At 44.9% G+C, this 14,186-nt stretch overlaps 1 protein-coding gene across 1 annotated transcript; it reads right to left on the bottom strand.

Annotated features, from left to right (window-relative positions):
- Nucleotides 1-2,840, bottom strand: LOC101871195 (dual specificity protein phosphatase 13-like). The gene is made up of 3 exons (XM_005152672.3): nucleotides 2,674-2,840; nucleotides 1,328-1,548; nucleotides 1-227 (listed from the first exon to the last, which is right to left on the bottom strand). The coding sequence occupies exons 1-3, from the start codon at nucleotides 2,823-2,825 to the stop codon at nucleotides 1-3; spliced, it is 600 nt and encodes a 199-aa protein (XP_005152729.2). The 5' UTR covers nucleotides 2,826-2,840.
- Nucleotides 2,841-14,186: the final 11,346 nt, after the last annotated feature.

Raw genomic sequence — 14,186 nt, forward strand, 5'->3', positions numbered from 1 at the left:
TTACAGCTCTTTGGTAGCAGATGCTCTGGTTTCGTTCCTCTCTTCGTTTAGTTTAATGTCCAAGTCCCGGAGCTGGCTGAGGAACCCTGGATTTGGGCAGATGTCTCTGTGAGCACCCACTGTTTTCAGAGCATCCACGATTGTCATTTTTTCATGGATCATTAAGAAGGCAAGCACTAAAGATGCTGAGCGGCTCACCCCCATGGCACAATGAACAAACACCTTACCTGCCAAAACAAAAGAGGCAAAGCAGGTGAGTGGCCTTTAGCATTTCTAAAGCGAGGACAGAAAGCACTAGAAACACCGGCAAACAACAGTGACAATTAGTGGATACTCAGGGAGGATTAGCATAAGATCATGCCATACATCTTAGGCAATTCATACTGACCTCATGCATCTAATTTAGGCCTCAGATTAAAATAGCTGGAATTTTCTGTGGAAGGAGAAGCTTTCTGTGACTAAACTTGTTAGTGCAGTTTTCTGTGGGAAAAAAAACTCCAACAGTTCTGGCAGAAAATGTTGGCCCAGCCCTGGCTGTGATCACTGACAAGTCCCATAAACTCTGTAGGATAGTCTGCCTGTAAAAACGGGCTCATAATTTACTGTATCTCAGCAGCCCAGTGTGAGCTATAACTGGGGATTTAATAAAGCACTCTAGTGAAAGCAGCAGATCTCGCAGCCAGTCAGAGTCGGAGCAAACTCTGGAACAAATGGAAATTATGATAACTAAGCCATAATCCAAACTCTGCTGACAAAAATTCAGCAGGCTGCGGGTCAGGCTCCTAGTTTTTTGACTTAGTTCATTAACTGCTGCTGCTTCTCTAGCTTAATAGACAACCTGAATAAAGCTCCAATTCTGTGAAGCACTTAAGCATGTGAAGTATTTAAGTCAGCTCTCAGGTGCTGCTGCTCCCATCTGAGTGCATCAGGAGCAGGAGCAGGGCTGCATTATGTATGGCCAGGCTGAACCCCCTGCCAGGGTGCGAGGTCCATGTGGAGGCACACGGATCCTGCCAGTTCCTGCAGGAATAGGGCAGGTGGGGGAGCACCCACAGTGCCATAACCTCTGCCCTTGCCTCTCACTTCCTCCCATCATGCTGGGCTTGGGGCAGACAGCCTTCTCCAGCTCTCCAGGGCCTGGCCATGGCCACCTTCTCTGCAGTGCACGGTGCAGGCGCCCTTCTCCCACCCTGCACGCAGTGGTTCTGCTTATGTAGTCTTGAACTGCGGGCTGAATCTGAGCTTTGCTGGCTGCCTGTTACTGCACTGAGATGCCATTTGGCTCATGTTGAAACTTCCTCCCAAAGCTTCTTTGCCTCCCTCTTACCTCCTGAGGTGTTTAAGGCTTTGCTGATGAAATTGGCAGCATCGTAGAAGAAGATACTTAAATTAAAGGAAGGATCATCAAATGCTTCTATTCCATAGTACTCTATTTGTAGATCTTTGTAATATTTGGCTCCTGTGTTGATGTTATATGGCCCATCTGCTGCATTAAGGATATGAGTAATGTTGAGGCTTTGAAGAGTAGTTTTGCTCCTAGCAGCCCACCTGTTTAAAGACGCGAAGAGCTCATTGGCAACACTCCTAACATCCTGCTAACATAGCGTGGTTTAAAGTTAGTGTCTGCTCCCACTAGGGAAGGATACAGGAACTGCATCTTGCTCACGGAGTAGCAGATTTTGAAAAGCCCATAGTGCTTCACACTTGAAAAACATGGTATGGTGTTGTGAAGCAAGCACGCGGACTTGCCAATGGGATACAGTTAGTTAAGAAAACGCCTCCCAGCAGGTAATTCCTGGGAACATGGCTTAATGTATAAAGTGGTTGAGACTTTCCTGCAAACAGTTGTTTAGCAAGTTCTAGTCTCTCATTCATAGTGCACATGGGTCACAAGGGTGAGAACAGATGCAGCAGCACCTCATTCCTTGTTCAGAAATGAAGTGGCTGCATCACATCATGTTTACCAGCCAGGTTCTCTCCCCTGTCCAACATGAACTGGGACTATAAAGTTATTTCACAAAACTGTGATCTTAAGGATCTTAAGTAATGAATTCAGGAGGAGGAGCAGGAGTTGGGAAAAATAAGCTGATGAGCTATGTCATCTGCAGCAATCCAAACAGAAACAAATGGCAATAAATGGCAGTTGTTGCAAGAATAAGGTATTTGCATGAGGATTCCTGTGTGATATTTTCAGTTTTACCATCTTTGAAAGAAAGTTTGGGTTTCAACCTGAAAAATCCCTATTATATAATTCCTTTAAATTCTCCTCCATCTTGCCACTGATACTGCTACTCCTGTTTAAATGTAAGGGCTACTATCCTCATCTGCTATCTTAGAGCACAGTTTCCAGGGTAGATAGTGCATTTCAGTGTTTTACACCAATTTGAGATGGATTCTTTAAGACTTTTGTCTAGAATACAAACAGTTCTTGCCCTGCCAAATCCCCTGCAGTGCACAGAATATGGAAAACCCCATTCAGACACACAGTGAGTATGACACTGTTTTGTATGCCATGTTTTCCATGACATCCAAACTCCTTCTGTTACCAGTTTTGGAAGCCTGCATAGCAAAAACATTCCTGCAGACCCAAAAGCTGCTCCCCAATGTACCACACCCCTTCCTCCCTCTCCCAGGGACAAATAATAGTTCAACAATAGGACCATAGGTTCTTACGCATCTCCGAGGTAAATATTCGGCCAGACTTGGTCTACATGACTATCAGACCCTCCTCTAAACCAAAGGAGCCGCTGGAGGTCTGATAGCGCTGGTGTTTCATAGGAAGTGCTCCCTGCACTGCTTGTTGGAGAGTCTCTGGTGTGAAACATCTGGCTGATCTCTTGCACGCACTTGGCCTATAGCAGAGACAGCTTTTGTGAAATGAATTAAGAGGAGATTTCCATACAGACATAATATTCCCTAGAAAGTAGTCCTGCCCATTACCCTCCAAATAGCATTACATTATTCTAACTAGTATGTGTAGCAGGGCCTGCAGGTGTTGCTAAAAGCATCCAGAGAGCAGGCCTGACTCTGTGGTGGGACTACAGGCATGTAATTCATCCCCTGAGAAAACAGCAGCAGCAGACAATATGATTTAATTTCTTGACAAGTAATGCTGTTGAAAAAGAACATCCTGTGCCACCAAAATGCAGCACTGGCTGAACCTCGTAGGTGCAGGTATTATTTCTGTTACTATAGCACTGATGAGTGTGTGCAGGAAAGCTCCAATACTTCATGTTGGAGAGTTACTAAAGCATTTGTGCACACTTGATTCTGGTTAGGTAAAACTGGAAGTTTTTGAAAGAATGAACCATTGCACTTATACTTACAAAGCTCCTAGAGCCAAGGTGGAAATCTTATGATGTGAATGTAAGACTATTCATATAGTGTATATATAGACATATATCAAATGTATGTGCATACAGTTTTCTTTCATTTATAGGGTGTCTTTAACATTATATAAGCATACATGTATACATATAAACAGATTTTCACATGTATATATGCGTATCTATATATGTGTCTGCACATATATAAATGGACAAAACTTGAACTAGTTTTTTCTATCTCTCAGGTGAATACCCCTGAACACTCAGCTATACTGGTATCCTTGCATCTGTCTGTCTCAGTCTCTCCTCTGGGAGCTGTTCTACTTTGTATAAATAATGTGATAGCTATTTGCCTCCAGAGAGAGGCTGTTTCTCTCAAATGAGGGTTATGGTCCTTACCTGGGATGTGACAAAAAAGAGAATTTCCATTCTGGGAAATTATAGAGCTGAAAGTTCTGGCTTTGTTGCCCTGTTGAGAATCCCATCTAGGACCCCATACAGCTTTGTTCCCATACAGATCATGCAGTAGAAGATGGGTATCCCTTTTGCAATATTGTTTATTGGTTTAGACCCAGGAAGCTCAGGATAGTCCAGCCTAAAGCAGAGCTTCAGTCAAGAGCAAGAGATCCAAGATATCTAAGTGGTCCCTTCCCTGAGACTTTACAAGCATTTCTCATTATCCTGAATTGCTGTTCTCACCCCAAGAGAATACTGATGAACTTTGGTTGGTTGCTTGTTGGTATTAAGGCCATAACAGAACTCTTCCCAAAGCGAGGTGGCCAGTTTATTCTGACATGGCATCAACTTTCACTGTAGCACCTGAATGCCTGCATCTAGAGTTTGGCTTTATTTTCCCAGCAATTCTAGAGAACAAGTGCAGATGGGACCTTCAGAAGTCATCTAGTCCGACCCCTACCCAGCAGCAGCAGCTGCCAGATGGACGTTGCTCCAAACATCCAGGTACCTTATTTTTAACAGCGTATGTTGATTTGGGGAATGGGCAGAGAGCAAGGGAAAATATCTCGTTGCTTATGGAAAAAGAAGTAGAGATGATGCAAGGCATATTACTGAACACACCATATATATTTCTGTGACCTCAGCCTAAATTTGCTTCCTCTGCCCCCTTCTCCCTCCTCCTCCCCAGAAATGTTAAGAGCACTTACAGCTTTTTGTATGTTCCAGTAAAAAGGAAGTCTCCCTAGGGTAACTACTTAATAAGGAAAATATGAAAAGCACAATAAAAATGATGGGAGAGATGGAAAAAACCTGACTGGTTTTACTTTTAATGATGAAGGAAAAGAACAGCAGGGAAGTATAGAGAACTATATGGGTAAAAGCCTACGAATTTTTCAGGGCACATAACAAAACACCAAAAGCTTTGGTAAAAGAGTATGTTGTGCAATCCCAGCACAGATTAGCATGAAGAACAATGCAGGAAAAGGTACTGTGCCTTTCCCTCCAAGTTTTACTGCCTTGCAGCAGAAGTCATGCACTGTGCTCAAGAGCTACTGCCAGCATCGTCATGATGACCTGTTTGTACTTTCACCGACACAGAACATTAAGCTGAAGCAGTAAAAGGAAACCAAGAAAAAGATAATAAATACAGCTTTTACATCAAGAGATACGTAAGACCACAGGCTCATTTTCAAGGAGTGTGGTTGACTTTCAATTGCTACAGATGTTTAAAGGCTGAAGCTGTGGAGGTAAGCAGGCGGATACTAAACTTGCAGTTCTCCGAGCCCCCGCTTCTTTAAACTTCTGTTGCAGCCTGTCAGCTAGTTACAGTAATGGAGATGATTAGCAGAGAGAGGGAGAGGGATGATTAGCAGAGAGAATTACATTGCAAAGCCTTTTGTTCAAGACCCAGCTTTGAGGAGGTTCTCCAAGCATTGGGTCGTTTTGGTGCCGGTGAAACATAGCAGGCAACTCCAGCCTTTGTAGCCAGGGAGGTGTTTTGCAACAGAGCTCCCTTTCATTCAGCAGTCCTCTTTCCAAAAAGTGTGTCAACATCATTCGCTTCCCATGACTAATGCCAGACAAGTGAGCTCCTCATGTCAACACCAAGAAGCATAGCTCCTCCCAAGCACACTGCTCAGTCCTGCGTTGCACTGCCTTTGAAATTGAATTGCTCTGCCGGGCCTTTGGGGTAAGCTTGGAAATAGCTATACCAGATGATTGGACTAATGAGGAAAGTAATATGAATTTTTTAATTGAAGGCCAGGGACTTTGCTGAAGGTGTTTCCTTCACCCCCCCCCCCCCCCCCCCCGTAAGATATACTGCAAAGCTAGCAAAAGTGCTGCCACTGATTACATTTCTCTAAGCTTCTCCCTCTGGGTGGCTCCCAGAAGCTGCTGCAGTTGGAAAGAGACGGTGACTGCAGGAGGGCAGGAGCCCCTGTAACTGGGGGGGGGGGGGGAATAATTCTATATTACAAGGTCAATAATGTTTCTGCAGAGAACTAAACCATGCAAGTGGGATAGGATTACTTTTATTTTAAACTGCAGCCTGGAAGCACCTAAAGACCAACTCATTAGATTGTTTCTTTCAATCTTTCTTTTTTCCTTTTTATCTTTTTTCTGGTTAAAAACAAAACAACAGGAAACAAAACAATAAAATAAAGCCTTCTACCTATAGTAGGCATTTGAGACTGGATAGGGATTTTAAGGGCAATCCAGATGTATTAACCTCTTTGCTTCCCTGGGAGTATACAAGGTAGCACAAGCTTTCAAACAGCTCTGTCACTACACATCAGTTCCCAAACTGCACCCCAAATGGGCAGGGCCTGCTCAGCCTCATGTCTGAGGTGTGGAGCCTGAGTCACAGGGGCTTGAATTTCCCTGGTGGGCATGAGAGCCAGGGTGGAGGCACAGGCAACTGTGGTGCTGGCATTGCTGAGCAGCAGGAACATGTAGGAAGGGCTGTGGGTGAGTCCGCACCCTTGTTTGCATGCAGCTGTGCCATTCTGGGACCTTGTCTGCAACATCCTAGTGAAGCTTTGTATCCTGATATTACCCACCACTTGAATGCTACAGTCTGCAAGGCTTTTTTTTCCTACACTGGAAACAATTGCTGTTTTCTACTGAATATTTTTCTGGTGAAGAAAAGAAGCAACCACACAATCCCCACTGACTTCAACTGGCTAAAGCATTTAACAGATTTGTGTTGCATTTGCAGATTCCAGTGAAAGAAAATTCAGCAAAGTTCTGTGAAAAAAGCAAACACTCCAGTATTGTAGGTTTGAAATAGTTCAACAAAAATGACCATTTCTGGTTTTCCGTTCAAAGTTACTTCTGTTCTGGAATTTTACTTCAGCATTGTGTAAAATCTATTAAAATATTAAAACAAGATAAAGTGGCTTGTTTCTACTTGAGAAAAACATGTTTTATTTAACTAAAAATGAACACAAACTAACTGAGCAGCCACCTATTTGCCTAGCCCTAAGTTTCACTTCTGTATCAGGTGCAAAGCCTCTCACCATTTTGCCATGCTTGTTATCTTGTCTGCTGAAGACTGAACTGGGATATAGAGAGGTTAATGACTGTCTGAAGAGGAGACAGTGGCAGGGCATTAGTTAGGCCCCAGGTCATCTTTTCTCTATCCCTTTTGCTAGCACCTTCCTAACTGGCACAGCTCTGCTTGTGGTTCTAATGATAGCTTGGATAGGGACAGGCGTCTTTCAATAACAAGGTCTTACATGAGATTATTGATAGCCTTGGGCACAGCAGGGCACTAATTTCTGGCTGGACCTGTGGTTACTACAATAACACAAACACCAGCTAACAATAACAAGATACAGACAGCTCCTGCAGTCAAATATCCTAAATTTCGTGAGTCAAAACCTGACAAACTGAATGGTTCAAAATGCCAAAGCATGAGATCAGAATATAATTAATGTGCAAAAAGGAAGAATTAAAAAAAAGCAGCAGCCTCTTGATGCATTTGAAATTGCTTTCTACTCTGGTTTTCTTCTCTTTTCTCTCAGCAAGCATCTCTGCATTCATCTTTTACACTCCTTGCTCTTTTCTCCCAGGTAGTGCTTAACACTATGCCTCTTTGTCCTCTTGATGGAAAAATCCAGATGGAAAGAAGTGTGGTTCACAGGGAAATGATCATGTAAGTGGAATTAATCTTTCAGATACTGTAATGTGAAATCTGATCTTCCTTTTTATTAAGAAGACCCAATCCATGTCTCTACATTTTGGTCAGAATTCAATGCTAAGAGAACCCAGGAGTCTCCTGAGGTAGAGTTGAAAGCCTCGTGTGCAGAAACAGGCACATTTAAAAGCAATAGCAAAGTTAAAACAGCCAGATGGGAACCTAGCAGGCAACTGAGAGGGGAACTCTCTGTTTTCCTTGCAAGCCTACAGGGGCTTGTTTGCAGGAATTAGAATCTCTCACCAGCAGTTCACTGCAGCTCTAATACCAAGTGGTATTGAAAATGAGAAGCAGGTTATGGCTGATGGTTTAAATGAGGTACCTATGGGAATTTGGAAATGAGATCCTGGACTTGTCTCAGTGTAGACCGTGCACATGGCAGAGCAATATTGCTTTCTTGGCTGACTGCATCATATATTATGGCCTTTTATTTTGCCCACACTCAAACAGCAGGGAACATTAGAAGTTCATTGCTCCTGCTAGCTGTTTAAACCCTGATCTGCCTCACCAGAGGCAGAGCCCCAGAATAATGGAAAGCAGAATCGGTCCCTCGGCCTCAGTGCGGGTGCATGTTCAATGCAGCACTGTATTAATGCCATTGCCATTATTCCAGAGTGAAGAGAAAAGCAGAATGTACAATTAAAGCTCTGTTTAGTTCAGGTTTTAGGAGAATTTACTACCCGGGAAAGATGCCAGATCGAGGGCTCTGGAAAACACAGCCCTCTCTTTAACCGCAATGTTGAGGAGGAGCGGGAGCAGCCCTGCACGCCTCCTCTGTGGCTACCCCCGCAGCTCAGCTCGCAGATGCCCCTTGCCCTATGCTGGCAGCCGTGTTTTACTGGGTGAGAGAAAATCGGAGTCCTCACACCTCTTCACTGCTTGGTCTCCCTCCTGACACCTCTGTTCACATCCGGCCTTGTACATTTATGATGGGGCCCTCTGACTCCTCTGAACTGAGCTGGAAGGTACCAGCTTCTGCTTGTGAGGAGCCTGAGCTGGGCTGGGGTGCAAAAGAATCCTTCTACCATGAGCTCTACAGTCCCTACGCAGAGCTGCCTGTGGGGCTGGAGGAGCTGCTGCAGGGCAGGGGCAGCCTGCTCCTGCCCGTCCACACGGGAGCTGCATGCATCTGGGGATGGCAGGAACATGAGAGGCTGTTCCAGGAAGGAGTCAGAGGGCAGGGCAGGTGAGGGTAACCAGCCTCAGCCAAGGGTTCATATAGCCAGGAGAGCCAGTAATGGTGAGGCAGGTCCCAGGTAAAGGATGTTATTGTAGCTCATGGGAGTGCTCCTGGAGAGCATTTCCTTTCCTTTGCAATGTAATGAATCTGCACATATTTCCCAAGACCCTATCTTTCCAAGGGGGGAGAACCTCTGTGCTGCCTCCAGCCCCCCAATCCTACCCTACCTCCCCAACCCTCAAACTGCCCCATTTAAGAGCCACACAGCTTAGGCACAGGGCTAAAGCTGCAGGAAAGGATGCTTGAAAAATGGGAGCAGTGGGTGGGAAACTGGGGAGTCCTGCATGCAGTGACAGGCCATGGCTATGGCAGGATGACAGCTTTTACATCTGCAGCTTTCAGATTCAAAGGAGATAGAAAAAAAGTATTACCTTAACAGCTGGTATTTCTGAGCTATTCAATGCACCATCCCCAGCAAGACAGCGCTGCCCTCCACAGGCTCCTACCATAATTTCCGACTCGTCGGTGAGTATCTGTCAAGCCCAGGATGATGATAATTCCCTTTTGGGGGCCTCTTGTCCAGGGTACCACAGATAGGAATTAACCCCCACCTCCCCCCCCGAAAAAATACTGGGTTTTGTGACACATCTCGACTACACTCATGCTTCTCCCTGAATTAAAAATAGCTGTAGTTCTAAGTCCTGCTGCCAGCAGCCATAACTGTGCTATAAGCTATATCAGGAAAGCACACAATCACCACGCAGCTAACTGCTTCTAATAGTAGAAACTTCACTCTAATCTTATGTAACACCAGTAATGGAGCAGAGAAGCTGTGACTTGTGAGCAGCTTAGACAGAAAGCTTTCTTGGGCAGCCCATGCCCTCAGGGCAGACGAGCTCCAGCAAGAGCAAGAAAAACAAAGTGACCTTGATATTGATAACAGTTCAGTGAGTGCTGTCACAGCCAGCGCTGTGCCAAGATTTCATCCGTGTCACAGGCTGTCGATAGGAGTGAGTTATGAGCAGCTCTGGTACAAAAAAAGACCAGACTCGGGGTGGGAAGGGTAGGGGGGGAAGGGGTGCCTTGCAAGCTTCAGGAAAGACAAACAAGGATGTTAACATATTGCTATTAAAAGGGGTTCCAAAGCACTTGCCATTCTGCAGGCAGTATGGATTTGTGTGACTGTGGATTAAAGAGGTGGGGGTTCTCCTTGATTTACTCCTCAAATTATTTTTGTCTGACTGCTGCTGTCAATACAAAATTGAAAATGCTGTCAAGCTTGTGGGATTTCAGAATATTTGAAGGCACGAGTAACGGGGGTTTGATAATCCTCAGTCTTCGAGCTGTCTGTCTCAAAGTGAACATAAGCAGTGAAGTGCTCTCCTTGCCTTGCCTTGCTTGAAAGGGTACATACGAAAAAAGGCACCTCTTTCTGAGGTTGACAAAGCTGTACAAATTCTTTGCAGTGGAATCAAGTGCAAAAAGACTTCAAAACTCTGCAGTGGAAGATCTGTTTTGTCACTTAAGTTTTTTTCCAGCACATCATGGAGATTTCAAGGGACTTTCTCCGCTTGGCTGGGGCAGAGTGGATTGGCTTTTCTTTAGGCCTTTTTTTTCAATTGCTGACTTAAAAATCACAGTTTGTTTTTCAATTAAGTCGTATGTTAAGTAGAATGATTGTATGTCTCAAAGGAATTGACCAGTGATGAGGTGCATGAGAACAACTGAGAGAAGATATTAAAACCTAGAACTGAGGTTTACTTTCTCTTGCAAACTTTTGGTTATGTTTCTGATGACTATTTGCTCTTATCTTGAATTTGAAGAAATAAAAGTGGGGGTGGTTTTCCTGTTGTTCCTCTCTGGTTTTGGGGTACCAGGTAAACCAGGGAGCTGCTCATCAGGTGGTGTGGGTAAAGTGGCATGTGCAGCCTCCTCTCCGGGCTGTGATGAATGAGGGGCCTAGGGCAGACAGGGGAATACTGTTGTTGCACTATGGAATATCCAGTCCCAAGGTCACTGGGAGAGCTTGTCCTGCCTTTTGCTAATTGGTGGGAAGTAGTTTCCCCATCAGGCCCTGCTGTGCTGTCCCTGAGAGGAGCCGGCAGCACAATGCTGCCCCACTCCCTGGATACCATGTTGATGCTGCCTGAGTCTTGTAGTAGGTCAGGCCAGACAGGATCAAGGATTGTTATGTGCCAGGAAGTTTTAGGAGGGTCTTTTCACTTTTATGTTGTCAGGTTTTATGCTGCTATTTTTCTGTTGCTGTTTCCTGCTGAGGCTTGGTGTGGCTGTAGACTGATGCTACAGCTGGTAGGGTAGTGGAGGGAGGAAGACCCTCTAGCAAAGCGGCAGCCTCATGGCTCTCAAGAAGGAGAAGTAATGGGGAGGGATGCAGCCTTGCTGGAGGTTGTGCCTGCTGCAGGAGGTTTATAATAGACAGTTTGAGAACAGGCTGCAAGTGCAACAATCCCTTTTCCCAAAGCAATCCTGGGTGCCTCCAGCTCAGCCCTGGGCAGGCTGTTCTCTGCTTGAGAAAGTTGCTGTAAGCAGGAATACATTAAGGCCTGTGAGCTTCTCAGGTACGATGGTAATGGGAGCCACCCATGAGCTATAAATAGCATCAACATCTTTTCTCTCCAGTGCCTGGCATCCCAAGCAGTCATTCTTGCTGGTGCTAGTGAAAATGAGCAAAGCTTTGAACAGCTTTTATTCGTGTTGTTTTTGCAGGCTAGAATTCTGTGGGTAGTTTTTCTCACTGGCTCTGAATTTTGAGTCTAATTTAATTGAAAATATTGGTGCTTTTTCCTTTTGGTTTTTTTTTTCTTAATTCATAGAATCATCATATATCATTTTCATATTTTTAGCACAACTATGTGGGAAAAGCTATAGGGATAGGAGTGGGGGGATTACAAGTCATCATTTACAAAGAACTTCTGTGTGATTGCAGGAAAAAGAGGGGGGGGGGGAGGGGGGGAATCCCAGAAACTAAAATTTAGTCTTAGATAAATCTTATATATGTTTTTAACAAAGTATTGAAAATGCTTTGTTTCAGTGTTAAGCAAATAATGCAAGGTGTTTTGGCACGATTTGTGATGTTTCCATTGAGACATCCGACAGATAGAAATAGCTGCTGCAGTAGAAGGAAAAGCTTTACATGGCTATCAATCAGATGAGATCTTCCTGTGGTTTCATAGGAAACAAAAATGTCTTTTGTCAAGAAGCTATAAAGACCTGAGAGCAAAACTGGCAAAAAGGACTCTTCTCAAAATATTTAGGGTGTACTTGATGAAGTGCTGTTATAAAATGATAAAGCCTCACATGTTACGCAACTTATTTGCTGTTACAGGCACTCAAGAAACAACATTTTGGTCTGGGATAACCACTGAACCACTGCTACGAGGTCAACAGGTAGGGCTGGAATAATTAGATGAGTTTTTCAGTATGCCAGAAAGGTTATATTTTTTCCAATTATATCTTATTATACACTGCCTTTACTGACAGCCCCTGCCTTAGGCCAGCACAGCAACACCGCCGTTACTGAAAGGCTGTGATTTTTTCATATTGCCAGAAGATGGCAGAAGAAAGCAATCTTGAATGATTTAAAAATAGTGTACTCATGGCTGGCCTTTAAAGGGAGCTGCTACTGATAGACAAGAAAGTGCACTGGCTGGCTGGAAGATAAATGTGAAATTTACAGGATAAATTAAGCTGGTATTGACCTGGGTGTATATATCAAATGATGGACACTGTATCGTTTCCCATGCAGGTTCTCTGTATAAGAAATGCTTGTAACAGTGCTCATTTTTAATCCACACAGTACTGTTTGGCCTGGTTTTGGGCTAGTTGTCATCTCAGACAGCATCTCTCCTGCCTGTTCTCCAGGGGAAAGCTGACCCTTCAGTCCCACAGGTCTCACAGAGGGGATATTTCCACTGCCAGGATTGAGCTGCGGGGCTCTAAGGGAGGGCTTGGATAGAGAAGTCTATGCTGTTCATGCTCTCTCCCCAGCTGCTTTTATTTCAAACACTTTTCTTAAAAGAAATAAACCCTCTGCAAGAATGGAAATTCTTTTGGAAAGTACATTCAGACTGGGGGGACTTTAAGTTAACCAAAGGCATGGCTCCTCTCCCCCGTCTAGCGCAAAGCTCCCCTTGCATCCTCTGAAAGGTGAAAGAAAGCTGACAAGAACTTGCTAAGGTCGTGGGGCCCTTATTAACCTCGGTTCCGAGCAGCAGCACAGCGCAGACACTGCGGGGCCCGGGGGCGGTCTCGGCCGTGCCGCCGCTCCCCGCCAGGGGTCTCCGTGCCTCCAGCAAACGGGAGGGAACGCGGCTTCGGCGAAGCTTCCTGCCCGAGCGCCACCGTCCTCACCCGTGCTGCAGCCTCCCGTCCTCTGTGCCGCACAGTGTCCTCCAGCATCCCTGGAGCTGATGGAGGCAAAGTGCTCGATGGGGGCAGTTAGCGGGGTTTGTACTACGACCCTTCTGCCTTTTCTGCAGTAATCAAAAGCACCATGAGGTTTAGGAAGCAGCCAAGCTATTGAAGTCTAAAAGCTGAAAGATACACAGGGGAAGAATCACTCTACAGTTGTCCTATTTCTTATGCTGGCTTCTGCTATACTCTTCTCTTGGCTGATGGAGAATGATTGACTAGCCAGGCCTTAAGGTCTAACCTGTCTTGCCACCTTTTCCACCTGCCTTATGAATGAGGCGTTCACAATATCCATAACTAGATATCAAATGAGACAACATGGGCACTGAACATCTAGCATGTGCCTCCCAGGCTGGGAATACATTTATCAGTATGAACCAGCATTCATTTCACAGTGGCAGCAAGGAGAATGACAAGAGATAAAGAGTGGAGAAGAATATTTAAAGCAACTTTCAGCTGTTGTTGATGAAGAAAAGCAACTGATGATATAGACACCCATCACCTGGGCAGGAACACTCTTGATCCTTGAGATGATGCTAACACAGGCCCCAGTGCTCTCACACCTTCCCCCACAGGATCCTGATCCTACTTGGCTTTTTAAGGTACTGTTTCTTATATTGCTGCTTTTGATAAAATGACTTTGTACCCAGCTGGGTTCTGCAATTAGCAGCAGAATCAACTTCATCTTGTGAAGAAGGAACAGAAGCTCTGCAGCTTCTGGCACACCACAAGAGCACTGCCAACATCCAGCATCTTTTTTTTTGCCCTTTGGTTGCCTACCTCTGAGTTACAGGGTTCCCATTCAGGAATAGATTAAACCTTTCTGAAAATGGATAAATTTAACAGAGCACAAGATGGCTTTCAGTCTGCATCATCCAGGACATCCTACCACCTGGGTCCTTTTGCCAGGCTTCCAGTAGTGGATCACCTAGGTCGAAGCAGTGCCAGGGTATGCTTAATCCTGTTCTGGACATGAGGTGAGTAAGCACATACCCTTTACACATTGAGGTTTTAGTAGGTATGTGTGTACGGGGCTAGCAACACTCTATAGGTACCTGTTCCCCTTCCATGCTTGAAAGGAGAAGCTCCTTTT

The sequence above is a fragment of the Melopsittacus undulatus genome, chromosome 8 (assembly GCF_012275295.1).
Source record: "Melopsittacus undulatus isolate bMelUnd1 chromosome 8, bMelUnd1.mat.Z, whole genome shotgun sequence".
Taxonomy (NCBI): Eukaryota; Metazoa; Chordata; class Aves; order Psittaciformes; family Psittaculidae; genus Melopsittacus; species Melopsittacus undulatus.